Source organism: Aspergillus pseudonomiae (genome assembly GCF_009193645.1).
Source record: "Aspergillus pseudonomiae strain CBS 119388 unplaced genomic scaffold BDV37scaffold_82, whole genome shotgun sequence".
NCBI classification, from domain to species: Eukaryota; Fungi; Ascomycota; class Eurotiomycetes; order Eurotiales; family Aspergillaceae; genus Aspergillus; species Aspergillus pseudonomiae.
Genome location: NW_022476074.1, coordinates 114,402 through 138,672, shown reverse-complemented (window position 1 = coordinate 138,672; position 24,271 = coordinate 114,402). Strand labels below are relative to the sequence as shown.

The 24,271-nt window shown below is 48.6% G+C and overlaps 9 protein-coding genes and 1 non-coding gene across 10 annotated transcripts; 7 read left to right on the top strand and 3 right to left on the bottom strand.

Annotated features, from left to right (window-relative positions):
- Window positions 1-52: 52 nt before the first annotated feature.
- BDV37DRAFT_258337 (putative SNF7 family protein Fti1/Did2) lies at window positions 53-1,369 on the top strand. The gene is made up of 2 exons (XM_032083031.1): window positions 53-325; window positions 470-1,369. Exons 1-2 carry the CDS (start codon window positions 281-283, stop codon window positions 1,052-1,054), a joined length of 630 nt encoding a protein of 209 aa, XP_031937550.1. The 5' UTR covers window positions 53-280; the 3' UTR covers window positions 1,055-1,369.
- A 471-nt stretch (window positions 1,370-1,840) lies between these two features.
- Window positions 1,841-1,924, top strand: BDV37DRAFT_t188. Its single transcript has one exon. It is a non-coding gene; the product is annotated as a tRNA-Lys (tRNA).
- A 20-nt stretch (window positions 1,925-1,944) lies between these two features.
- On the top strand, window positions 1,945-5,018 carry BDV37DRAFT_211216 (uncharacterized protein). Its single transcript, XM_032080017.1, has 7 exons — window positions 1,945-2,547; window positions 2,606-3,109; window positions 3,171-3,695; window positions 3,761-3,899; window positions 3,960-4,036; window positions 4,092-4,165; window positions 4,233-5,018. Exons 1-7 carry the CDS (start codon window positions 2,354-2,356, stop codon window positions 4,913-4,915), a joined length of 2,196 nt encoding a protein of 731 aa, XP_031937549.1. The 5' UTR covers window positions 1,945-2,353; the 3' UTR covers window positions 4,916-5,018.
- BDV37DRAFT_211203 (3-oxoacid CoA-transferase) lies at window positions 5,019-7,379 on the top strand. Its single transcript, XM_032080016.1, has 9 exons — window positions 5,019-5,416; window positions 5,477-5,761; window positions 5,868-6,054; window positions 6,111-6,412; window positions 6,464-6,543; window positions 6,602-6,633; window positions 6,688-6,805; window positions 6,871-7,092; window positions 7,149-7,379. The coding sequence occupies exons 1-9, from the start codon at window positions 5,122-5,124 to the stop codon at window positions 7,281-7,283; spliced, it is 1,656 nt and encodes a 551-aa protein (XP_031937548.1). The 5' UTR covers window positions 5,019-5,121; the 3' UTR covers window positions 7,284-7,379.
- A 96-nt stretch (window positions 7,380-7,475) lies between these two features.
- BDV37DRAFT_274645 (uncharacterized protein) lies at window positions 7,476-8,409 on the bottom strand (the record flags this gene model as incomplete). The annotated part of the gene is made up of 2 exons (XM_032085272.1): window positions 7,476-8,168; window positions 8,251-8,409. The coding sequence occupies 2 exons, from the start codon at window positions 8,407-8,409 to the stop codon at window positions 7,476-7,478; spliced, it is 852 nt and encodes a 283-aa protein (XP_031937547.1).
- Window positions 8,410-8,940: 531 nt separating this feature from the next.
- BDV37DRAFT_297131 (putative MFS transporter) lies at window positions 8,941-13,325 on the top strand (the record flags this gene model as incomplete). Its single annotated transcript, XM_032090265.1, has 11 exons — window positions 8,941-9,043; window positions 9,146-9,284; window positions 9,366-9,540; window positions 9,590-9,683; window positions 10,522-10,791; window positions 10,847-10,931; window positions 11,806-12,067; window positions 12,131-12,529; window positions 12,578-12,898; window positions 12,959-13,185; window positions 13,238-13,325. 11 exons carry the CDS (start codon window positions 8,941-8,943, stop codon window positions 13,323-13,325), a joined length of 2,163 nt encoding a protein of 720 aa, XP_031937546.1.
- Window positions 13,326-13,356: 31 nt separating this feature from the next.
- BDV37DRAFT_211184 (putative MFS transporter) lies at window positions 13,357-15,307 on the bottom strand. Its single transcript, XM_032080015.1, has 4 exons — window positions 14,835-15,307; window positions 14,293-14,775; window positions 14,081-14,222; window positions 13,357-14,021 (listed from the first exon to the last, which is right to left on the bottom strand). The coding sequence occupies exons 1-4, from the start codon at window positions 15,230-15,232 to the stop codon at window positions 13,638-13,640; spliced, it is 1,407 nt and encodes a 468-aa protein (XP_031937545.1). The 5' UTR covers window positions 15,233-15,307; the 3' UTR covers window positions 13,357-13,637.
- Window positions 15,308-15,989: 682 nt separating this feature from the next.
- BDV37DRAFT_274641 (glycoside hydrolase family 75 protein) lies at window positions 15,990-17,344 on the top strand (the record flags this gene model as incomplete). Its single annotated transcript, XM_032085271.1, has 5 exons — window positions 15,990-16,259; window positions 16,319-16,384; window positions 16,439-16,575; window positions 16,626-17,029; window positions 17,232-17,344. The coding sequence occupies 5 exons, from the start codon at window positions 15,990-15,992 to the stop codon at window positions 17,342-17,344; spliced, it is 990 nt and encodes a 329-aa protein (XP_031937544.1).
- Window positions 17,345-17,610: 266 nt separating this feature from the next.
- Window positions 17,611-19,870, top strand: BDV37DRAFT_297129 (Zn(II)2Cys6 transcription factor). The gene is made up of 2 exons (XM_032090264.1): window positions 17,611-18,761; window positions 18,862-19,870. Exons 1-2 carry the CDS (start codon window positions 17,703-17,705, stop codon window positions 19,858-19,860), a joined length of 2,058 nt encoding a protein of 685 aa, XP_031937543.1. The 5' UTR covers window positions 17,611-17,702; the 3' UTR covers window positions 19,861-19,870.
- A 1,835-nt stretch (window positions 19,871-21,705) lies between these two features.
- Window positions 21,706-23,435, bottom strand: BDV37DRAFT_297126 (histidine phosphatase family protein; the record flags this gene model as incomplete). The annotated part of the gene is made up of 3 exons (XM_032090263.1): window positions 21,706-22,555; window positions 22,630-22,762; window positions 22,823-23,435. 3 exons carry the CDS (start codon window positions 23,433-23,435, stop codon window positions 21,706-21,708), a joined length of 1,596 nt encoding a protein of 531 aa, XP_031937542.1.
- Window positions 23,436-24,271: the final 836 nt, after the last annotated feature.

Sequence of the window (24,271 nt, the reverse complement as noted above, 5' to 3'; positions counted from 1 at the left end):
AGGCGTAGGGATATTGGTCATGTTAGTTTGTAACCATTTCATGCGGAAATTCGGATGACGTTGCCACGCAAAGGGCCCCTCTCTTCTAGGTTCCGATATTGAAACTGAGCCCATGTTGCCTCCCGCTTTCCCTTTAGGTTCCCCTCTTCGTCTTTCTTGCATCTCTCTCTCAGTGTTTTGACTTGCTGCTACTTCTTTTCATCTCTTTTTTATTTCCCCACAACCAATCATTGCAGGCTGCCATAGTATATATAGCCTTCGAAGTCCAGAGACCGACAATATGGTTCGGAAGGATCCCATCTTCGAAGCTCGTACTAATGTGAAGGTAGGTGGATTTTCAGTCTCCTTCATCTCCCCTTTTTTTTTTTTTTTCCCCGTCACCCCTCCTTTTTCCTGCCTGTTGGCTATATATTTCATTGCTTTCGCTTTTGTTTATATAGTTGGCTAACCCAACTTCCTTGGTTAACAGTTACACTCCAACCGGCTTAAGAAAGAGGCCGCTCGCGCCGAATCGACTTTCAAATCTGAGAAGGCAAAAGCAGACAAGGCCATGAAAAATCGCGAGTTCCAGATCGCCCGCATCCACGCTGCCTCTGCAGTACGCGAGAAACGAAGACAGGTAACCCTCAAGGAGGAAGCAGCCCGCGCAGATGTTATCATCAACGAGCTCAAGGCAGCACAAAGTACTCGTGATACGTCTCGCACTTTAGCCCTAGCATCTCGGGGCTTAGATGCTGCGTCTAAGAGCGTGAATCTTGAGGCGTTAGTCTCCCATGCGAACAACTTTCTAGCACGTTCCGAGGATTTCAAAATCGCTAGTAGTGCAATTGAGGATGTTGCACAGGGCGTCTCCATGCGAGAATACGGTGCTGAGGGTGAAGCCGACGTTGACCGCCTTATGGAGCAGCTTGCGGATGATGCGGGCGTGGACCTACGCATGGCTCTGGATGCAGACGCCGCCCCCAAAGAGGACGTCAAGAATCAGAAAGAAGCTGAGGCAGACCTCGAGGATGGCTTGGGCGCCAGGCTACGAGCTTTAAGGGCTGCGAGCTGATCCTTCAACTCCCTCTTCATGTCCGTCTCTCTTGTCAGCAATTTCCGTTGCTGCTTGGTTGGTCGGATGCGACCGCCATTTGTTAGCTTTGCTACTATCGTGCGGACTTTAACGAAGTTATGCCCACCTGTTCACCTTTGTTACCAGGGCGCTTGTTTTTCCAGGACTTCCCCTCCCCTCTTCTGTCTATCATGTATTGGTCTCTTATGGGTGAAGGCTTAGCGTAGGTTCAAGTTTGGACTTCAATGTATACTCGGAGTACCTGGTGTCTTCTTTTCCTCTTCCTTTCTTTTTATTTTTTTTTTTTATTTTTTTATTTTTATTTTTTTTTTTTTTTTTTTTTTTTTTTTTTTTTTTTTTTTTTTTTTTTTGTCCTTTGCTTTCTTCCTTCTGAGTGAAGGCAACAGCCAGACTTACGATTCTGTTATCTTGATCGCATAGAACTGCCCGAGATTTGTAGTGCTGTCCATAGCTTTCGAGGCCCAGATAAGGTCTTAGAGCTCGATTTCGTCTCTCATTGTGAGAGGAAACTATATATTTCGACTACCTTTTAGTATAAAATTTGTAAGGCCAGATAGTAAGTCAAGCATAGGTAGAGTTATCCACAACTATTCTATTGCTACAATCAAATATTTCAATTTAAACCCAAAGGCACCGCCTCCAGGCTATTATTTCTGTATGCTTTCCACTAACTAGTACAAAGGAATACGAGAAGACCACAGGAGAATGAAAACTTGTTTATTTTGTCTTATATAACAATATACGATCATGCTTCTTGTAAGAACAGCCGGGCTAGCTCAATCGGTAGAGCGTGAGACTCTTAGTCTTCACGGTATCTCAAGGTTGCGGGTTCGACCCCCGCGTTCGGCTTCAATTTTTTTCAAATTTTTTTTTTTTTCTGTTTATTCTGCCTCTTAACTGTTTTTTGGATGTAGTAAATTTAGTTCTCTGTCCCTAACCCCACCCAGAGCGCACTATCTACCCTCTAACCTCCGCAGTCCGCCATCACTCTTTAGTACCAATACTGCGTACATCCGGCCTGCCTAGGCACCCCACCTAACGTGAACACGTCCGGCTACTTGCCGGGGAATCCATCCCGTCATATAAAGTAGCCCTAACCTTCTGAAGACGCTCCGTTGATCTGCCATTCGATAGTTATCACCACATCCATATATCACGGGCCAATGAAATACCTTTTTCATGCACCATAGTAACCATACCTAACCACATCCAACGCTTGGAGACACTTGAAGTCTCTTCGCACGGACAAGGGTGAATGCTTGTTATCCTGTGCAGAGGATGGATGACGCAGCAACGACACTGAGTCTCAATAAGACATCCCATGCCAGACAGGCGGCATGTCTCAACTGCAGAAAGAGCAAGGTCCGATGTAACCGCACGCCAGGGGATGCAGGCTGTGATAGGTGCAGGCAGGCCGCTGCGGAATGTATCGTGCCCAGCCACCATGTTGGCCGGCAGAAAGGAGTCAAAAAGTACAGACCTGTATGCTGTTGTACTATGGACCCGGCTGATACTTATTTCAATTTTTAGCAAACGTAAAGGCCTTGAGAAGGCGTTACATCAAATAGAACAGGCTCTCAAGCGACCTAAGCCTGATGCGCCCGAATCTGATGCTGCACAGAAAATCATATCCAATCTCCACGATTTACTGAACAAGACACAAGGTAACCAGTTGTACCCCGAGGCCGATGAACTATCAGAGGACACAGACCGGGCACGCAACCCCCATTCTCCCCACGGGGTTGATACAGGTGACAGTTTGTCACTGGACGATGCTGAGAATCCACTGCAACTACTGGCGCGCGCGTCTGACCTTCAGCTACCACCGGCTGAAGTGCGTAGTTTCCAGAGATGGCGTCCCCTGGAGCCACTACAGCCAACAGCACTACCACAAAATAATAACGCAGAAGACGATTCCTCTACGGCTAGACTGTTTTTTGTCCCCGTCAAGGCGCATTTGGACCTTGGTTCAGACATGGACCCCGTCGAGCTAGGCCTCGTCACCCTCGATGAAGCCGAGTCTCTTTTTGCCTTGTATGGTTACATATCTGCCCTTGTATTCATCAACACAACCTGGGCTCATGCATCTTTCTAGTTTCTATCAAGACCTTGCTCATACTCGATGGGGTCTTGACCCCGTCGTCCATACTGCGTCTTTTGTACGTTCACAGTCGGCTTTCCTTTTCACATCAATAATGGCTGCGGCTGCTCTGTTCTTACCGTCAGCGGCCGCGCTATCGAAGAGACTGTCCAGACACTGTAAATCGTTGGCTCAGATGGTCATAGCCAAACGTTTCAGATCGGTCGAGATAGTCTTGGCTTTCATGGTGAATGTTCCTTGGATGGCCCATGGTAATTACTTGGGTGACGACGACACCTGCTCCTACATTGCCATGGCTCTGGCCATTGCACTAGATTTGTATCTAAATAAGATTGTTTTACCGTCTACTAGCTTTGACAACGGCGTTATAAGACGGCTTGCCAAGGCCGACTGTATTGATGCAAAGAGAGCATTGCACATGGATGGCTTCGATAATGTCGATCCAAACTCGGAATGGGGCCAGAGGCTACTGCGACGACGCGAAAGGACCTGGATTGCTTTGTTCGTTTTAGAACGAGGGTAAGTAGTCCTGCTCTGAGTTTTGTATACCAATCCGCCCCTCTATAACTAATGTACCCCTACAGCGTATGTTTAGCTCGTGGAAGGAGCTACACTGTTCCCCAGACTTCTCTCATCGTAAGTTGTGACCGATGGCATGTCTCGAACTTTGCAGACGCGCGTGATGGGCCCATGAATTCGATGGCAGCCCTCCGAAGAAACCTGGTATGTTATTCTGCTACGTTTTGGTTGGTCGATCTTGCGCCTTAATAAATACTATATTAGGATGATCTATTCAAGAAGGTCAAGTCCAGTTGCGATAACTACCAGGTCACCGATGCTGGCTCAGAAGCTGCTCAATCGTATACACAATCCTAGCCACGTGTTGATCAAATGGGTTGCTAACGAAGGTTTCAGGATTAAGACCATGATAGAAAGTTTCTATGATCGCTGGTATGAAACATGGGGGCCGGCGATTGGGGAAGGTCAATGTAAGTTTGCTGGTCGTTGTTGAACCAGGCAGTCTTGTGCTTGGAGGAGAGCTGATTCAGGGCAAAGCGTATTCCCTTCCACCGTACGTGGAAATTCTAGTTACCCACACGCGATTATCAACGTATGGTGGTGTGATTAATCACCCCACGGCGCCACTTGAGGTAAAGCGTTTCTTCCGAGCGGCCGGCCTTTCCTCAGCGCTGAATGTAATGAGGGCAGCCATCCAAGGAGAATCACGATTAAAATCGATGCCGAACAACACGGTCATTATGATTTCATTTGCCGCATGCTCTGCCCTCAGCCTCAGTGTGGCGCCAACTGATACCAGATCCAGCCTGGCCCCAAGTGTACGGACTTTGATTGAGGAAACTGCAGGCGTGCTGGAGCGTATTGGGGCGACCCCTAGTCATAGGAACGGTGCGTCTGTGCTTTACGGACGGTATCTAAGAGAGCTAGTTCGACGAGGCTCCGAGAATCAGAACGAGCCACGGATGCCAGCCGAGGCGACCCTGAGATCACCATCAGCCTTTGATGGGTACGGCACTGTGCCCCCAGTGTCGCAACCGTCATTTTCACCTTTGCTTTGGTCAGAGCCGCTGCAGTTCTCTGCTATGTCTGATGGACAGATCATCGATGCTGTGAACCGAGCGGGCATCACCTTCGGGACGGGCGTGCCGGATGTTCCACTGGACGATATAATGAGTTGGGACTGGTTGGACATTGGAAATGTAACTGACTTCGGCTTCTAACAACACTGAGGGGAAAAAGGAGCCGATCCCCCATCCCGTCGGTGTCCAGAAGTAGCTCCGAGTGCCGATCCGTTTCCTCACAAAACAAAGCTCTTGCACCCCATTCCCTTCCATTGCCCTGTCTTGTTTTCCTTTCTTTTTCCCCTTTCTAAGTTCTATTCTCTAAAGGCCTTGAGTGAAAGATTATTGGCATTCTACCGAAGACGATGACAATGACGACATTACGGGTTTCAGTGTTGCCATTGTCGCGGAGAGCGCTCCCAGTCGCTCGGCCATGGTTCCAATCAAAGACATACTACAGATCCAGTGTGCCACTGTTGCGTCGGACGGACATTAAGAAATCTGCTCAGTACTCAACAGCTACGGCGGAGCAACCGGTGCGAATGCCGGAAATCGACCGTGCTGCATCGAAACTTTTCAGAAATGCGGATGATGCTGTAGCAGACCTTAGAAGCGGATCTACCATCCTTAGCTCAGGGTTTGGACTTTGTGGTGTTGCAGGTGATTATACATGGTTTGTGTCTGGAAACAAAGTCTAGGGCTGATATGTTCCTACCATAGAAACTATTATATCTGCTATTCATCGCCGGGGGCCCGAGCACTTACATTCCCTGACCGCGGTTTCGAACAATGCTGGTGCCCCAGGGAGAGGAGGCCTTTCTACGCTGACCCAAGCTGGTCAGGTAAATCGATTGATATTGTCTTACCTCGGAAACAACAAAGCTTTGGAGAAGAAATACTTGACGGGGGATATTGCTATCGAGCTGTGCCCCCAAGGAACGTTGGCGGAGCGGCTACGTGCGGGCGGCGCAGGAATACCTGCGTTTTTTACTCCTACAGGAGCTCGTAAGTGTCTTTTTTCCTTTTTCTCTTCCCGTTTGACTATTTGCGTTTGCCTGTTCACCCCATGGTTGAATATGACCAAGTTTTGATAAGTGCCCACCAAATTTAGACACATTCCTTCAGGAGGGACAGATCCCCGTCCGTCTAGACAAATCCGGCAAAGTTCTGGAGCATGGCAAGCCTCGCGAGACGAGGATTTTCAATGGGAAGACTTATTTAATGGAAAGTGCCCTCACTGGTGACGTTGCTATCCTTCGAGCATGGAAGGCAGACGAGGCTGGAAACTGTGTTTTCCGGTGCGTATGATCTCGATCTAGCATACCCATGCGATACTGATATTAAATGTTTCTAGTTACACTACCAAGGCATTTAGTCCGCTCGTGGCAAAAGCAGCTACTCTTACAATTGTCGAGGCCGAGAACATTGTCCCTGTGGGCTCTATAGACCCCGACGATGTGGACTTGCCGGGAATATTTGTGGATAGGATTGTTCCCGCCACGGTCCCAAAGTCTATTGAAATCAAAAAGCTGCGGTCCACCGACGACGCTGGTGCTGTGCAACTGACCAAGGACGCTGCCATGGTGCAGAGAAACCGAATTGCTAAGCGGGCAGCGAAAGAGCTCAAGCAGGGATACTACGTCAACTTAGGCGTTGGTCAGTGCGAACCAACCCTTCATAGTGTGTCTGCGGCTCATAGTCAGATAGGGATTCCTACACTCGCCCCATCCTTTTTGCCAGAAGGTGTCAAGGTCTGGGTACAGTCCGAGAATGGGCTTCTGGGCATGGTACGTTGGGCTTTGAATGATCCATCCAAACATAAGAATGACAGCTGACTAAAACAAGGGTTCATATCCCACCGAAGACGAAGTTGACCCGTGAGTGTTTCATTTCGATCATCATTCCCTTCTCGTCTAATATCCTCCCCTCAGAGATATCATAAATGCTGGGAAAGAAACCGTTACTCTGGTTCCTGGCGCTGCAACCTTTGACAGTAGCGAATCATTTGGGATGATCCGGGGCGGGCATGTAGATGTTTCCATCTTAGGGGTTTGTGAAACTATTCCTCACTTGTGGACCTTTATAGAGACGAGGTTTGTCTAACTACCCTACAGGCTCTGCAAGTCAGCGCAAAGGGCGACTTAGCGAATTACATGATTCCTGGGAAGGTCTTTAAGGGTATGGGAGGAGCCATGGATCTGATCTCCAACCCTGACCGAACGAAGATCGTGGTAGCTACCAGTCATACGGCCAAGGATGGATCCCCAAAGATTGTGTCAGAGTGCGAGTTGCCTTTGACCGGTGCGAATTGCGTGAGCACAATTATAACGGATTTGGTAAGGAGAGGTAAACAGGACGAGGATTCGAATAGATGGACTGACTTTGGTTACAGTGCGTTTTCCAGGTAGATCGGGACAAGGGAGAACTATTGTTGACGGAGCTTGCTCCCGGTGTCGAGGTCGAGGAAGTCCAGAGCAAGACGGGGGCGAAGTTCACCGTGGCGAAGCAACTGGAGCTTATGGAGTGATATTGTAGACCTGGGGATCTGTGACGCACGAAAAGTGATTGCCCAATTTCACCTTTCTCCTTTGAGGTATGCTCGTAGTTTTAGGTAAATATATAGATATCCATGTTCGAAAGCTGTGACGCGGTGTAAATCAACCGTGATTATATATGTGCAGTACCATAATGGAGACTGAGCTTTACGAGCTCGCTGTATTTAGAGTTTGGAGCCCCGTCTAGGGGCGAAATTGGACCCTGTCCCTTCACTGATCGACTCTACGATATCATCCACGCTCTTCAATATCCAAGTATTGCCTTCGTCACTTGCAAGCCATTTAGCCCCCTCCTCGCTTTCAACGTCGCCCACCCAGGTCCCATCCTCGAGCGCTTTGCGCAGCCCAAATACGTGTGATGTCACTTGCGGGCCAACGCCTGTTTGAGCACGCAGGCATGCAACGGCGACTATTGAAGTTGAAATTCTACCCGCAGTTGCACCAGTACTTCGATTAGCCGGATCTGACAAGAGCGCTCCATAATGACTGTTCATGATATGGATGGGTAGGTCAGGGTGGGAATCGGCTAATTTGCTATATAGCTTTGACTCAAATGGGCGATAAATTGAGTCCCACAAAGCGCGGCCGCGGTGGGCGATCTCATTGATATTCTCCGGCGTTGGGGCTCGGGTAGGAGACCGCGACAGTTTCGCAGTGACTGAATCCGGAAGGCTGGCCTTGAAGGTGTTGAGACAGTTGATGGTGCGAGGGATGCCATTGAAGCTAATACACTTCAGGCCAACCTCCCGCATGAATTCAGCAACGGCTACACCCTCATCGATGGGCTGGGAAGCTGTGGCTAATTGGAAGAGAATGGCAAGGGACTCGGGGGAGTTCATCGTCATCGTGGCGGCTGTCTGAGAGGAAATGAGTATTTTCTGGCGTGGATGTGTCTTCTCCCCCTCTTGGCGGTATGAAAACCGAGAGCGCAGTACTAACCGACAAAGCTAGCCAGGATGGCTGCGAGACATTGTTCGACTGTGCTGTCTGTTGAATCTTCTGGTAAATGGATCGGATGTTGGGTGGAGCTGGAACCGTATTTGGGCGTGCCTTTGGGGCGTTGATCAGTGCTTTCAAACTGTTTGGTAACTTGGGCATGTTGTTCTAATTCACTCAAACTCGGAGAACTTGTGGTTGGAGGAAAGTTGAAGAGGAAAGAGGGCGGGGGATGAACCTATTCATGTTTTGATTCTCGGATTGATGCCTCGGCACTAGAAATGGATACCGATGAGACTTGGTCCCGAGTGGCGCCGATACCCGTCCAATCGAATGTACGGTACCATACATACATACATACATACTCCGTGCATATTATGTACACAGTACATGCATTATTTTACAGTATGCATGGTACAAATACCTACCCCACGCTAAGCTTTCTTCTTGGTCTGGGGAAAAGCAAAGGAAATGCGGGGAAAGAAGCCCGTATTCGTTTGTTTACTTCTCCTTTTTCCTTTCCTTCGATGCCAAAAATGGCCACCAGGGAGAATCGGTTGTCAAAAGTGGCCTCCGAGAATGACGGTCCACATCTGTCGCATTCCTTTTATATATCTCTCTGTATCTCATACATTTGTCTCATCCTGACTCGCGCTCGAAGAACTTTGATGGTAATCTTACGCCCGTATCACCATGGAGTCCATCAAGCAAAGCACAGAGTTGGTTGAAGATGCGAAGCCCACACGACTTACGGGAGAAAATGCTGGCGACATGGCCCAGAAGAGGTTGATCCGGAGTATTCTTTTCAAATTGGATACAAGGTAGCATACATAGAGCCCGGCACCCTAAACCACAGAATTGCTGAGAAATTGTCTCGACAGGATTCTCCCAATCTTAGCCCTGCTTTTCCTATGTTCTTTCTTGGATCGTACAAATGTCGGCAATGCGAAGATCCTCGGCCTCGAGAGCGGCCTCAATATCACTGGTCATCAATATGATATAGGCTTGTCAATTTTCTATCTGACCTACATATGCAGGTATGTGAAGAGCCAACATCATCGCATGTATATCTATGCGCCACAATTCGTTTGGGCTAACCGGAGCTCTGCTGACGCCAGCGAACTCCCGAGTAACCTCATCCTGAAGAAGGCGTCACCGAAAATTTGGCTACCGTTTCTCACTATGGTTTGGGGTATCATCACTATGTGCCTTGGCTTTGTTCGCAATTTTGCGGGGTTTGTGGCTGTCCGTGCTATTCTGGGCATTGCGGAGGGAGGATTACTTCCTGGGATGGTAGGCATGCGCTTCCTTGCCCTTCATTATACAAGGCTGATACCATTAGGTACTGTATCTATCATTCTTCTACAGACGAGGGGACCTAGCCTTGCGCATTGGATTGTTTTACACCGCTGCGTCGTTGTCTGGTGCTTTTGGAGGTATAATTTTCTATGAACTTGATCTCCTCCCTATATTTTCCATGGAACTCACATATGATGATCAATACTAGGGCTTTTAGCTCGTGGATTAGCTGAAATTGGCCCTCGGGGCGGACTGGAGGGCTGGCGTTGGATTCTGATTATTGAGGGGCTACTGGTAGGCACTGTTATACATGAGAAAGATGGCACTGGCTCACTTTAACATTAAACAGACATTCTTATGCGGCTGCCTCAGTTATGTTGGCCTTCCAAATAGCTTAGAAACAGCGACGTTTCTGACCCCCGAAGAACGATCCTTTGCACAGGAAAGGATTATGCTTGATAATCCATCCGCACCTCAGACGTACGTTTTCCTCTCTGCTCCGTATGACTTGCAGGGTTTGTGCCGGACATGCTACGAATGCGCCCCTCCCCCCTCCCCCCAAAATTATTGATTGATTGATTTCTTTTTTTTTGTTTCCCCCTGTCCAAGCAGTTATGCTGACAGGAAAGAAGCTACTCTGGAGATGAATTGGAGACCCTGAGATGGTCTGAAGTGCGAAGGGGACTGCTAGAACCCCAGATGTGGTTTTCTGCAGCGGCGTATTTTGCCATATTGTCCGGATTATACTCGTTCGGGCTGTTTGTATGTTGGGTTGTTCTACAAACTTTTCCCGGAGATAACTGATCGGCGGCCTGGTCTTATCTAGCTACCTACTATTATTGACGAAAGCGGCTTTACAACTGACCCAAATGCCGTGCAGTTGTGGACGGTGATTCCATATGCTGTCGCAGCCGTCTTGACAGGTAGGTCAAGCAAACCATAGACCACGATCATTATGGGGTTAACGGGCAACAGTATTTGTGGCTTTTATCTCGGATCGCTTGAAGCTGCGAGGTCTTATTATGCTTTTCACTCTGCCTATTGCCATTGCTGGGTACGCAGCTATTGCCAATATCCAGTCTGCCCAAGTCAAGTATGGAATGACATTCCTTATGGCCACTGGCATGTATAGTAGCGTCCCATGTATTCTGGTGTGGAATACAAATAACTCAGCTGGACACTACAAACGTGCGACAACGTCAGCGATGCAGCTGACGATCGCCAACTGCGGTGGCTTTGTTGCTAGTAAGTTGGCCTAGTTGTGGGCCTCCCAGAAAGCTATGCACTAACGAGCGACTAGCGTTCAACTATCCTGACAAGGACAAACCCCAGTATCACCGTGGTCACACTATCATTCTAGGCCTCCTTGTTTTTGCATGGTTCATGTAAGTACATGCATGCTATGCTTGATCGAGATGACCATTGACGACTAACCTTTCATCGTAGGGTACTTCTCAACATTTTCTATTGTGCCAAGGTCAACAGGGACAAGAAGAAGGGTAAATACGCACAGTACATGGGTTATAATGATGACAGAAACCCTGCGTTTAAGTTGATGTTGTGATGTGAGGAACATCGGATGAACTCCGATAATTTGTACCATTCTTAAACACATACATATAAAATTATGTACTAAACTGTAAACGACAAGCTCCGCCGCACCGGACAAATTTCTGTGGTATGATTTCGCACCAATTAATGTAGCTCTTGTAGTAAAAAGATTGATCTAGTTGACTGGAGCCATTCCCACAGCCTGATAGAACTGACCCGCCTACCGGGGAAATGTACGTACGTAGTATTTATAACTCGGCCCAGCTGCCCCCCTCTGGTGGCAGTGTCCCAAACACTCCTTGCGCGCGTTTTACTTGAATCAAGGGATGTTGTTGAATATGAAGTCAATCATCTGCCGGGCCCTAGTACTTGCAGCATGCGCGACGACTGCCTGGGGTAGCTTGTGCTCTGAAATGTGGTCCGAAGAGACATGCCAGCTCTTTTCAGAATCGATGGACTATTTAGACCGAATATATGACCCGACAGCCGCGTATGTCTTCAGTCCTAGTGCGGCCACAGCTCTGCGGCACGACACAAGGGCGTCCGTCTGGTACGCAGTGGGCTTGTTGGCTCGGAACCAGAATGATGATGTGGCGCAGGCGATGGCAATCATCCAGAATGTGATCGAAGCGCAGTTCAAGGACCCTACGGATCAATGGTGGGTCTGTGGTTGAACGTAAAGTGTCGACTGCCTGCTCACCTAGACAGGTATGGGGATTACCCTGTGTACCCCGAGGAACCCACCGTGGGTACTGCGGCGTATCAGTCGAGCCTCTATGACACTTGGGATCCCAACTGGAGAGGCTTTATTGGGACGGCCTTTATCATCGCCTTGGAGGAGTTTCCCCATCTGGTCAGCCCCGATGTGACACAACTGATGCTCGAATCCCTTTACAATAGCACCATTGGAGATAGCTACCGAGTGGGAGGAGTCGACGGTGACAATCTGTATCCCTCATATACCAATCCGGTAAGAGACGACTTGGCTTCATGTGGTGCAAAGATTTAGCTTGTCTAATAACCATTGATGAAGGCATTGATGAGAGCCATCGTGAGTGGTTGGACCGGCAAGAGATACGCAGATGCCAACATGACGCTGGCCGGTGAGAATTATGCGAATGAGATTATTGATCTTTTCGACCGAGCCAACACTCTATCGGAATTCAATAGCGCGACGTATACTGGTGTCTCTTTGATTGCGCTGACGATGTGGACAAAGTACGCTGCAGAAAGTTCGGTGATGAAAGCAAAAGGAAAGGAAATGCTGCAAGCGACCTGGAGAAGTATTGGTGATTTATATCACGCAGAGCTCAAGAATCTTGCAGGTCCATGGGACCGCTCTTATGGATTCGACATGCAGAAATATTTCGGAATCATGTCCGCGCACATCTGGACCCTTGTTGGGAAGGAAACCTCACCTGTGATTGACAAGGTATCAGATGCTTACTATTTCCCGGCCTTCTCGAGGCTAACCGACTAGGTTTACATGATGTCTCATAACGCTGACTTTGCCATTTCTCCGCTTGTGGCTATCCTCTCAAGCTTTCATAACTCCTTGGTCCCGGCCACAGCAGTAGATGCTCTAAGGACCTTCCCTGGGGAGCACATGGTCACCACTTCAGCACAGTCAATCCCCTACGACTATTCCACCCGGAACATCAGTGTGTGGTTAGGCGAAAGGATAAGTGTAGGAGCAGAAAGTTTCAATGAGACTGTGATAGGCGGGCCGGCTATGAATCCGTCTACATTCAACTCGGCGGTGGTCCAGTGGGATACTGGAGCTGGAATTGGTTGGATTACAGTATGCGCCCCCTTCCCTACTCGAGGAGGCACCAAAGGACTCCTACCTAACATCTTATAGTTATATGCAACAGAGAAGGCTATCGACGCAGTCGTGGGTCCGGGTTATCTTAACCTAACCTATCCCCAGGGAACTCCAGACTCCCAGTTCCAATTCTTAGTCTCTCCGTTTACCCAGAAGAAGGACGTCGCAGGCTGGGAAGATCTTGTAGGATTAGATGTCAGAGTGTCTGGCACTTTTGACTCGAAGCTGAGGGTATCATACAGTGCAAGCGATGCTACCATCAAGTATGTTGCCTGACAACTTGGACTTGACCCACGGAGGCTAACATACCCCCAGTGATTTCATGTACTGGAATCTCACGTACTCGATGCCAGTGAATAGTACTGCAATTCCAAATATATTGTTGGAGGTGAATTTGGCGTGACTGGTTACTTACAATCAGGAAACAAACTATGACGGCTGATTCAGAAGGTCACCTTCATTGAGAGATTGTAATTGGGGTCTGTTGGGAGAACTTTTCTAGCAAAACATTAGTAACCTAGATACAGTCATCTTTCTGGGCTTGCTGCGATAATGCTGGCCTGAATGTGAAGGACAAAAATCAATACAATGCACTTTCCCAACTATACCTCCGTCTTCTGCTGCCTTTTACTGCGGACATAAGCTGTCGCACTCATCAAAATGCATAGTCGCATCGACACACCCACCAATGCGAGGCCTTCAGCTCAAGTGCGACTCAAGCACTTTCGCTATCTGGAGCAGATCTTGGGCGACGGACTGGCTCCGTCCCGGCAAAACTGAGTAGCATGCCGATATCGTAGACGGCCTTCAAAATACCCGCAAGGGTAAAGGAAAGACCAAACAGACCATGATTCGAGAGCACCCCAGTGATAAGTGGCCCTAGACTCTGACTGCCTGTCTTGACCACATTAACGGCACCCATGATGGCGGTGCGCTTGTCCGAGGGAAGCGCCGCAGCGAGGAAAGCCGAGCGCGGTGCCACATCCATGTTCTGGGTACAGGCCCGGAGCACCAAGAAGGTCAGGGCTAGAGGTAATATGTTCGGAACCGGAATAAGAGCCAGACAGATGGCTGAAGGGAGATGGGTGAAGACCATCGTCTGTACCTCATGATTAGCTTTGGTACCTTCCACATAATATTCCTGTACTATGTCCCTACCTTGACATTGCCAATGCGCTTGGCAATGGAAGAGGCGACCAACATCGACGCAGCGGAGATAATGCTTGTAGTAAAGAAGATGGAACCGAGCTCACCCTCCGGCAGGGAGAATTTGCGTTTGAAGAAATATGTCATCCACGACCTGTAGCCGTTAGTATGGCTTTCTGCAGCAATTATAAAGCACTGGCACGGCGATCCTATGAAGTACGTACAAAGTTGCCAAGCCCGATGCGAATGAGTCGAGAGCAAATAGAATGAAGAGTCTGACGACCAATGCCACGAGATCCCTGTCACCCAGGAAAGAAAAGAAGCTTGTCTTCTTTGGAGGCTGTTCGCCGCGGGTCCTCTCGCCCAGGAGAGGCTGGGTCTCACCGTTCTCGCCTTGCTGATCTTGTCGCTCAGCAGGTTTTTGTTTCTCTGCCTCCACGTGGTGACTCAAGGCAGCAGCGAGAATGCATTTGAGAGCACCAATAGCTGCGTACGCAAAAAAGATTACCTGACAAGCAGCAATGAATTGCCACCCCCTTTTAACCTGTAAGAGATTGATGGCCCACCCGCAGGCCATCATGCCCAGGGCCGTGCCTGCGGTGCCGATCAGAGAATACCAGGCGAATATATCGCTCAGGGATTCGTGAGGCGTAAGATGAGCCAGGGTGGACTCTTCAACGGCTCGGAAGGGCCCAATTTCATTTCCACTGTTGGCCAGGTAAGCGAATCTATATATAAAGCACTCGAACGAATTCTCAAGGCTTACCTTGGGCTGATCACCCCGAGAACTGCTGCTGCCAGAAGAATCCAGAAATTGTCGAATACAGCGAAAATGACACCACTGCCTACCATCAAAGCTGAGCCTAGCAGCAGAACAGCTTTGCGGCCCATCGCATCTGCGAAAAGGGTCAGGAAGAAGCTAATGACCACATCGCCGACCAGAGTTAATGTCATGAAGAGACCAATTTGGGCATCGGATATGTTTAACGAGGATAGGTACGAGGCTAAGATGAGCGTGGAGCCACCATAAGCAAACAACCGAACAAATCGCTGGGCGCAAAGCAATTTCACATCTAGCGAGGATTTCCAGAGGGAGAGCAGTCCCAATTCATGGAGGATTTTTGTGGGTAGTCGAACCCGATTTTGGGACGAATCTCTGGACATGGTGGAGGAGATTTGACGATGATGCTCTCTCTCTCTCACACACTCTTTCACGCACGTACGTAAAAGACGGTAAAATCCCGACAAACTAGGCTGCCTAGAAGGAAGGCAGTTATATCGGCCTAGTGAAATGAAGGCCCGTTCGGTAGTTTAGTAAGTTCTTGGCATGATAGGAATAAATAGAGCGCTTAATGAATGGGCATAACGATCATGACTAATCTCTTGCTTCTATGCACAACAGAGCAGTAGCTATAGTACGTGTGGAATACGTATTCTTTGAGTCTTTTCAGTAGAGTCATGCATGACTAGGCAATGACCCCCAGATTTGTCTGGGAGAATGTCATAAAAAAACATAGAAAAAATAACAATCCGGGGAAGGATTAATGACTAACTACGATGACTGCGCTTCTGGTGCCCTAACCCAGACCACGTTATACCATAACAAATGCATTCTAGAAGACCAAGAAAAGGAAAAAAAAAATAAAAAACAAAGGGGGTTTGTGTTACTCGGCAGCCTTGGCTAATGGAGGAATTATGACAAGAAGCAAAAACATCCTGAGCGCGACCCTTGGAAACTGTTCCTCGTCAAATCATGACCCTAAGTGACGAAATCCAAGGTAATTTATCCTCGCTACAAGACTTTAATCTCTCTTGTCTCCCAGAGCCTCAACTCTTCTACCCATTTCTACCTTATCTTATTCGCGTTCTTTACACCCGCCCCTTACTTCAACTAATACTGGCGTCCGCACTGTACAAAATGATGGCGTCGAAGACCACCGTGAGTCTCTCGGCTCTCTATCTTATGTTCGGTAGCTTCTGCCTGGGTAAGACGGCCGATATGTCGGCTTTCAATAACCCCAGTCATGGGCCGCCAGCCGCAGATTTTGCTGCAGCAGACTCGCTGCCGGTCTCAGTCCTTCAGGCAGCAGCTGCAGCAGCTAGCATAGTTCCGAAGGACGCAACATACCCCTTTAGCCTGGGTAGCTCGGAAAAGTCTACCATACACAGCGACTGGGTATCCTTTAAAGAGGTGTGTTGAATCGAAGAGCCTCGCCCCAGTAGACTCACTGTTGACCTCCTGAACTCTAGGGTGCTGCTTTGTCCTGGGTGGCTGATATGGATGTGGATTGCGATGGAGTTAACCATAAATGCGAGGTAATTGGCAAGCCGTCTGTGACACATTTACATCCTCTGATATGCTTCTTTCAGGGAAACCAAGATGGCCAGCCCCAGACAAATTGGGGGGCTCTGTCTGCATATGCAGTGCCTTACATCGTGATCCCCGATAGGTTCCTAGCTGCAAATAAGGATATTCTGCCAGGAAATAATATTGCGGCTGTGATTTGGTATGTTCCCCCTCCTTTGTACCAATACCCATCTAACCGGCGATTCTCAGTAATGGAAAGATGTACTATGGGATCCTCGGCGACTCTAATGGGGATGACCCCCAAATTACTGGTGAAGCGTCATGGCTGATGGCGAAGACATGCTTCCCCAACGATAATCTCCAGGGAAACAATGCCCATTCGTCTAAAGATGTTACTTGTAAGTGTTCTTGCCGGCTAAACCTCCCAAAGAAGGAGCTGCTCATGAACTGTAAAGATATTCTTTTCACTGGCGAACGTGCTGTTCTCCCTGATAACGTCATGGACAAGACGTATATCACAGATTTCGACACCCTGAGAACTATGGGCGACAAGCTTGCCAGGGCTCTTGCCTCGAACTTGGGCACGCCAAATTCAACCGAATCCGAATCCGAATCCGCATCTGCAGCTGCAAGCTTATGGGCTGGACGGGAAGGTGCGTATCATTCTAAAAAGGAACTTTGAGGAGCACTGTCTAACTCCTGCCAGGCCCAGTGATGATGGTTGCTGTGTTATTTTGCACGGCAGTGGTCATGTTGGCTTTGTGATACATGGCAATGGTGACGAGAAATAATCATGAAGGTGAGCTCTAACATCCTCTTTCCCCCCTTTTCTGGTCATTTCCTAACCCTCTCCAGGTGAAGCGATTTTGAATATATCTTGTTGGAATGCGATGGCTGCTTGGTATAGGGATACTTCTGATTGTGACTTTTTATCTTGGGATTTCAGTCTCGGACATGTTGTAGGGTGAAAGCAACTTGGAGGATTTGTTATATGCTGGGATTCATTAAACCGTTGTTTTTGCATGAAGGCACAGATTGTGTCTCTGTTACCATATGTATACCCGGAAGTTCATGGTGATACTGTACTGGTGTGGACACTTGGGAAAATCTACCAACGATATCTTATCAGATTTAAATCCAGGAAAGTGGATCCTCGTATTTTTCGATCCCCCGCTTTTTTGATGCTTGAAAATAGGCAAGTCATTCCGTAGCCCCGACTCCAACCGGTCTCGCATGCTCAACAACTCTGGGATATCTTTCCCAATGATCACAATTCTAGGCGACGGATCGAGGTAACCTGCCTGCGCCCTGTCTGCCCATTTTACCATGTCAACAACCCGACCTAGGTCTCTAGGAGGCTGTGCCACATGCCGTAGCCGTCATGTGAAATGTGACGAAACTCGTCCCTCGTGCTTAGTGTGTCGAAATTTGGGCCTGACCTGTGAAAAGTACGAGGTTAGGCTCGTGTTTGATGCAATTGACACGCAAGGTTCACGATGCCGTCGACCTTTGTTCACCGAAGACATGCGGCAGAGGATGAGTGAACAGCTGGTAGACAGTGTGAATCCAGGCGACGCAGCCACTTTGTTGCTTCAGATTGATGATCGTTGTGAAGAACAGGAGCAGCATCCTGATGGCCATTTCCATACCTGCCTTGGGCCATTTGGTGCCTTTCGCACACCTCAGTCAGAGCTTAAGCCTACGGACGCGCTGGCATGTCCTCCCATGACGTCCCCTCCATTTCAGCAGGTTCCTATCGCGGATGACTTTAATACGGCGTTTGAGGATACCTTGATCCATGACCCTCTGATGGAATGTCTTTTTGGGGGACTAGATGTAAATCCCGCAGGCGACTTCCAAATGGAAAGCTTCTTCAACACCACTGGGATAGAAAACCACGAACGTTCATCACAGCAGCCTGGGACTGAGGGCTCAGAAATGTTGATGGGACTGCCATCATTGTCCCAAAATATCCAGTACACACCGACTGTTCCCAATCTGGCTCCTCCGGATGCGCCTTTTCTATTATCAGTATATAAACACCAGGTGATCAGATTATTCTCCCCGGTGCAATCCAGAAAGTCTCCCTGGCAGATTCTGCATGTGCCGAGTGCCATGGGAACGTTCGCTCAATTGACCATGGGGGAGCAACCAGGTAATGCACAGTTGTGTATCTTTTATGCAATTCTAGCTACTGGTGCTTACATGCAGCGCGCAATTTCAACATCGCAAGGCCATCGTGAATACTGGCAAAAGCAATCAGAGTCATATGCTGTTTCCGCGCAGAACTATCTCAAGATGGCGCTTCGAGATATGTCAATTACCCTGAAAAGGAGTAAATACAAAGACATCCTCATCGCTTTGATGTGTATGAACACCGTCTTCGTAAGTGACCAAATATCTCATCGGTATCTCTTCTGATATAGAAGTAAATAGATGGAAATCCTTGTGGGCCAAGACTAACCAACTGCTTGGAAATAAACAGGCATATCAGGGCAATGAAGATCGCATTAGGAGATGTCTGCTGGATTGCGAAAATTGGATTCGCTTTCGCGGTATCCCCAAGACACGTAAATCACGGAAAGTGCGACTGTTACACCACTGCTATGTGTATCTCCGCATCTTCTACGAGAGCACATCAGTGTCGCACGTAAGAGGCTCTAGTGTACAACAAGAAATGGATGCGTCGCCCGATACCGTTACGTCCGTGGCTTCTAGTCGCTCTTTTCGCCTTCGACAATGGGAAGGCCGACTCGATCAGAGAATGAATGAACTGAAAGAACAGCATCTGGGCGAGAATGACATTCACCTTGAGATTCCCGGTCGATGGGATTCTACAATGTACCCTCATGCGTTTGCTATGCCAGAGACTCTTTTATTCTTATTGTCTCAAGTGACGCGCCTCGGGAATGAGCGAGACATGTCCGATCTAGACGGTGGGTCAAGTATCCTGGACTTTAGACAGTTTTCTTCGCGAGCGCGTAGTCTCGAACGGTATATATGCACATGGAGACCTCCTTCCACCCCTTTCCACGGCGAAGACGATGAAGACGACTTGAATAATAATAATGGTGACTTCCAGACCAACTCTACACTGAGCAATCATATGGTTCTTGCTCTGCACAAAGCATTGCTGATCTTCTTCTACCGGCGAATATACGACGTGGATCCAACGATACTGCAAGATAAGGTCTGGCAGATTCAAGACTCTCTGTCGCGATGTGATTGCGGCGATATCCCTACCGCCCCTCTGCTATGGGCTGCATTTGTCGCAGCATGTGAAGCGCTTGACCCGGCCCTACGAGACTGGTTCACAAATTGGTTTAATAGGTCGTTCAAGGCAAGTGGGTTACAGAACTTCAAGTTCGCCCTGAATATAGCCACGCAAGTGTGGGAAAAGCAAGGGCAATCCTTGAGTAGTGATAATAGTACTAGCTGGGCGCAGGTTATGCGGGACAGCGGCTTGAGTATGTTTTATGTTTGAGAGATTGGAGAAAAAAAGGAAAGAAAGAGAGACATATAATCAGGATGCTCGTTTTCTGGAAAGCATCAGCCGTTTCAGGAGGAGAATCGCCAGACTACTCTATTTGCCTAGGGGCAGAGCCCCAATGTAAGCCCATTCCAGAGCATTGTCATACTCACCTCTGAATATGGCTAACTACATCAAGCCAACGGAAGAGATTCCAGCCCAGAGGGAAGCTGTCCGAAACAGCAGCAGCATAGAAAGGTTACATGGAAGGGGCTGTCCGAGTGGTGAAACAGGAGCCTCGGACGTACTCGGTGGCCTCAGCAAGCCCTGGACAAGCCACTTATGGCGGAAGAAACGATGAATATAGCGTCGAAGGTCCTGAAGAAATGATTTAAATTATCTGCTTCAAGAGGAAGCTGGACACACCACATAGACGTATATACCATTGAAGCGATAAACAACGTAGTTTTCGCATGCGAGACCACCACAACTTTGATATGATCCTGCTACGAGTTTGTGAACGGCTACTCACGATCTGCGACTATTCTGACTGATTTGTGAAAGGAGTAAGCTAGCGACTGTGGCATAGTTGTATCACCTAACGTCATCTCAGGATGTGATGGGATGACTCCTACAATAAACTCAACAGGGGATCAAAGTTGGCTAGGTCCATCTCACACTTAGATTGAAGAATTACCACGCGCCTCTATTATATACTATAGAGGTCTGTAATGCATCTGTAATGGATGCCCAAGCGAGCGTCCAGGACGCCCCAAAGTCTTTAGCGGTTCCATGTAATCCTGCTGATGGAAGTGAATGATGTGCTAATGAATGTACCACGGTGATTTACCAGGTGGTGATACAGTGACACCAGACATGTGAGAAGGAACGAAAACATCATATCCCTAATATTGTCAGCCCGGGAGCACTCAGACACCTTTTGTTTAGACTTGTCGATTGACGCAAGAATAGCATGGCAGGCGAAGTTCAGCTACCCCAGACGCTTCCGGCACGCCGCAAAAACGCAATACCGGATACATGCGACACCGTGAGCAGCAACAAGGACTCTACTGAGAATGTGAAATCGGAGTGCGAAGACACCCCTCAAGTACTCGCTCGCTCCGGCTCTGATGGTGAACAAACCTATCCAGATATGAGTGACATGAGTGAGACAGAGGGCTGCTGGGACTATTCGGAGGAGTTTTGTACAGAATCGGACGAGCCACGTCCCATTTGGGAATGTACGTATCTTGAATGCTATCTCGTACTGGCCGCGACGACTGATATACTCCGTAGCTGAACGTCGCGGTGACTGGGCTGACGATGATGAAAATTGGATTGTCGATGAATTAGCAATATGGAAAGTACAGCAGAAAGAAGAGAACGGATGCCCTTCACGGCAGGGAGCTGAAGAGCAACAGCCATTGCAGCAAAGGGAGGCTAAGAGCGATGTTAACAAAAGTGTATCAAATTGAGGTTTGCCATAGACCTCGCTGCTAGCTTTCCTAGTTCCTTGCTTTGAGGCCTCATCACAGCAAAATTGATAGTCACCCGGAAGTATCTCCTATAGTCTTTTGTTTACAGTGATATAATTAGCCGCCAAGGGCGATTATGCTGGCGTTAGCCCGGGATTTAGAATTCCATCCCAGCCATGTTGGCAATCGCGTAGCGCTCTATTATAAGTACAATAGCTTGACTCCATATATTCTCATATCTATCTATACAAGTGGATGATGTTTTATACATTTGAATCTAACTCATGAACCCTCTAGGTAAGATCAGAAACAACATATGTTTCAACTTCGACAACGTGAGATGGATGTTCTTCTTTCTTGGGGGCCATCTCGTCAAGCTTGGCGTCTATGAATCTGGAACACCATCTCCGACCTGTTTTCCAGTGGGATATTCACCAAAACAAGCCTCCTGGTACTTGGCATTCTCCTTCAGAGTCGGGACGCCGCTCAAGAACCCATCGACCGCACAGAAACCATTTTGAGAATCCTCACATCCGACAAGTCCATCCAGAGGGAGCGGGGCATTGTTAAGCGTAAAGCGGATGTATCTCTTTGTGTCGCGCACGGAGTCTAGGCGCGGGTTGACATAGAGGATTGGATCCAAAGAGTCAAAAGAAACATTGCTGGGGCACGTCCAGACCTCCGACATGAATCGGGCACCGAACGGAGTCAGGTCATTGAGGGCAAATGTCCGGTTGGAGGGTGCGTGGTCTACATTGATTGGAAGACCATGAGGACCGTACTTGAAGTGCTCAAGACCGAGAGCGGAAATAACCGAGAGAAGGATATCATCGTGGGACATATCCATGTAGAACGGCTGGTTCATGGGGAACTGGGCGGTGTTGTCATCGTAGGTAGAGTTGATGCTGGTGTCGCTAGAGTGGATCAGTTTGCCTTCGAGCCTGGCTGCGAGCTCCAAGACGTAGCCGATGCCTTGGGCACGGCCAGTGGGGGAGCCGAATGCAAAGTTGCCGTAGTACTGGATGTCGACATTATACGCAAAGTCCTTCCACTCTTGCTCGGTGAACAGGGAGCAGAAGAACGAGCCCCCGAGACTTGTGTTTTCATAGACACAAAGGTTTTGCATTGCGAGCACATCGTAGGCCGTCAGATTGAAGTCTCTGGGAAGGTAACTGGCCAATCTGGAGAGAGCATTCTTGGTGTATCGAGGAATGAACACCTGGGCAGACTCATCACTGGTTCGGAGCAAGTCAGCTAGCCTGTCCAGAATTGCGCTCTACGGAGACAGCAGATTGTGAGAGTTACTCACCCGGCAGTCTTGTCACCTGGACAAGAAACATAAGAAGCCAGAGTATTATTGAAATAATCGGTTTCCTCTGGAATAACAACCAGATCATACTGGTCATAAGAGCTATTGGCACCACTGTTGCCAAAGAAACCACCTATTCCCGCTCGTTAGATGATGAAATGGCTTCGATCTTGGGGATGGTTGAAAATCTTACTGAGCCACCAGCGGGCACTTTCCAGAATACGCCCCTGATCAGTGGTACGGAATACAGGCTTCGGTCGTGCTGTACCGTTGGGATAAACGTTCAGGGACTCGTTCCAGGCTGCCACATTATCACGATCAGCGCGGTACAACAGCCTGCCGTACTTGATCCAAAAGTCGGCTCCGGATGCATCTTCCGTGGCAGCACCGTTTTCCATCAACGTATTTTCTCCAACCACATACTCCCAGTCGTTTAAGAACTTCAGAGGGCCTTTAGCCACGGTCTTTCCTGGCTTGGCCTTGGTATAATTGACCAATTTGGAGGCAAAATCTGCCATGCCTCTCCCATCTAAGAGATTGCTGGTAGGAAACCGCTCGGCGTGGCGATGGAGCACATGGACTTGTGACAACTCACAGCCCTGCGGCGTACCCTTGGGAACTCCGAAGCCATCGGCATCCTTGTAGGGACTCAAATTGGCCCAGCTTTTGGTCATATCAAAGCCCGAGGCATAAGTAGCACCTGTCGGTGCAGATGCAGGGCCCGACGAACTGGATGAAGCATGGGGTGCAGCAGAACCCACGCTCGCCAGAGCCGTCAGGTATACACCAAAGGCAAGGTTCTTCATGGCGAGTATATTATAAAGGATCGCCCATCCGAAAAAGGTTGTGAGAAAGGGTGATAGTGGCTATTGCCAAACAACTTGGAAAAGAGCATCTTTTATAACCTTTTTCTCACATTACATGTGATGGCTGCTTTGGTCGGGATCTTCTTTCGTATAGGCCCGCCAACGGCCCAAAGGCACCTTTGCCGATCGATAGATGCCCCGAATATCCCGCATTTTGGTCTCCACCGGTATAACTGTGACTAATATGAATGGGGTGCCGGGTGGACCGAGGGCGAAGCTTCGTGAGGATACTCTCTGTATGCCATCACGAGAAAGCCACCGATGCCAGAATTTCCACCTCCTTGTCTGTGCCGACAATGAATGCGACGCGGCCGGTCTGCTTGGAATGCGGCAGGCACCTACGTTCTCCGAAACGAAAGAATCGGATTCTTGTCTCCGGCTTGTGTCTGGAGAGAGACTGCCAAGGAGTCTCCACATGGGGTAAACGCCATCGGAATTTTGTTCTCCATTCTCCACACTTCTCGTAAGGCAAAAGTAAGTAGGGTTACATCCAAAAGGAATGGGGGAAGAAAAAGCAGGGCGCAAACCAAGGCGCTGTCTGCGTCATTGAACCTGAATTGCTCAAGCTTTGCAACCAATTCCAATGGCTTGACTCTATTCCGCACGGAAAAATCGTTAACATTACTAAATCGCCACTGTAGAGGGAAACATTGCCGAGAAATCTCTTCACAGTTTTTTTTTTTTTAAAGTAGAATTCGCTGCTGGGTCACGTTCTCTTATCTTTCCTCGGCCAACCGGTGGATGGATGAAGTGATGCCAATAGATCATTTGGATGC

Bases quoted from the DNA above. Each gene is read 5' to 3' on its own strand.
- BDV37DRAFT_211216 (XM_032080017.1), top strand. From the start codon at position 2,354: ATGGATGACGCAGCAACGACACTGAGTCTCAATAAGACATCCCATGCC. The intron at 2,548-2,605 runs GTACAGACCTGT...TTCAATTTTTAG, and splicing joins CGGCAGAAAGGAGTCAAAAA to CAAACGTAAAGGCCTTGAGA. The intron at 3,900-3,959 runs GTATGTTATTCT...ATACTATATTAG, and splicing joins CAGCCCTCCGAAGAAACCTG to GATGATCTATTCAAGAAGGT.
- BDV37DRAFT_258337 (XM_032083031.1), top strand. From the start codon at position 281: ATGGTTCGGAAGGATCCCATCTTCGAAGCTCGTACTAATGTGAAG. The intron at 326-469 runs GTAGGTGGATTT...CTTGGTTAACAG, and splicing joins AAGCTCGTACTAATGTGAAG to TTACACTCCAACCGGCTTAA.
- BDV37DRAFT_211184 (XM_032080015.1), bottom strand. From the start codon at position 15,232: ATGTCCAGAGATTCGTCCCAAAATCGGGTTCGACTACCCACAAAAATC. The intron at 14,223-14,292 runs GTACGTACTTCA...TAACGGCTACAG, and splicing joins GCATCGGGCTTGGCAACTTT to GTCGTGGATGACATATTTCT. The intron at 14,022-14,080 runs GTAGGGACATAG...CATGAGGTACAG, and splicing joins AGCGCATTGGCAATGTCAAG to ACGATGGTCTTCACCCATCT.
- BDV37DRAFT_211203 (XM_032080016.1), top strand. From the start codon at position 5,122: ATGACAATGACGACATTACGGGTTTCAGTGTTGCCATTGTCGCGGAGA. The intron at 5,417-5,476 runs GTGATTATACAT...TTCCTACCATAG, and splicing joins TGGACTTTGTGGTGTTGCAG to AAACTATTATATCTGCTATT. The intron at 5,762-5,867 runs GTAAGTGTCTTT...CACCAAATTTAG, and splicing joins TTTTACTCCTACAGGAGCTC to ACACATTCCTTCAGGAGGGA.
- BDV37DRAFT_297129 (XM_032090264.1), top strand. From the start codon at position 17,703: ATGTCAACAACCCGACCTAGGTCTCTAGGAGGCTGTGCCACATGCCGT. The intron at 18,762-18,861 runs GTAAGTGACCAA...GGAAATAAACAG, and splicing joins TGTGTATGAACACCGTCTTC to GCATATCAGGGCAATGAAGA.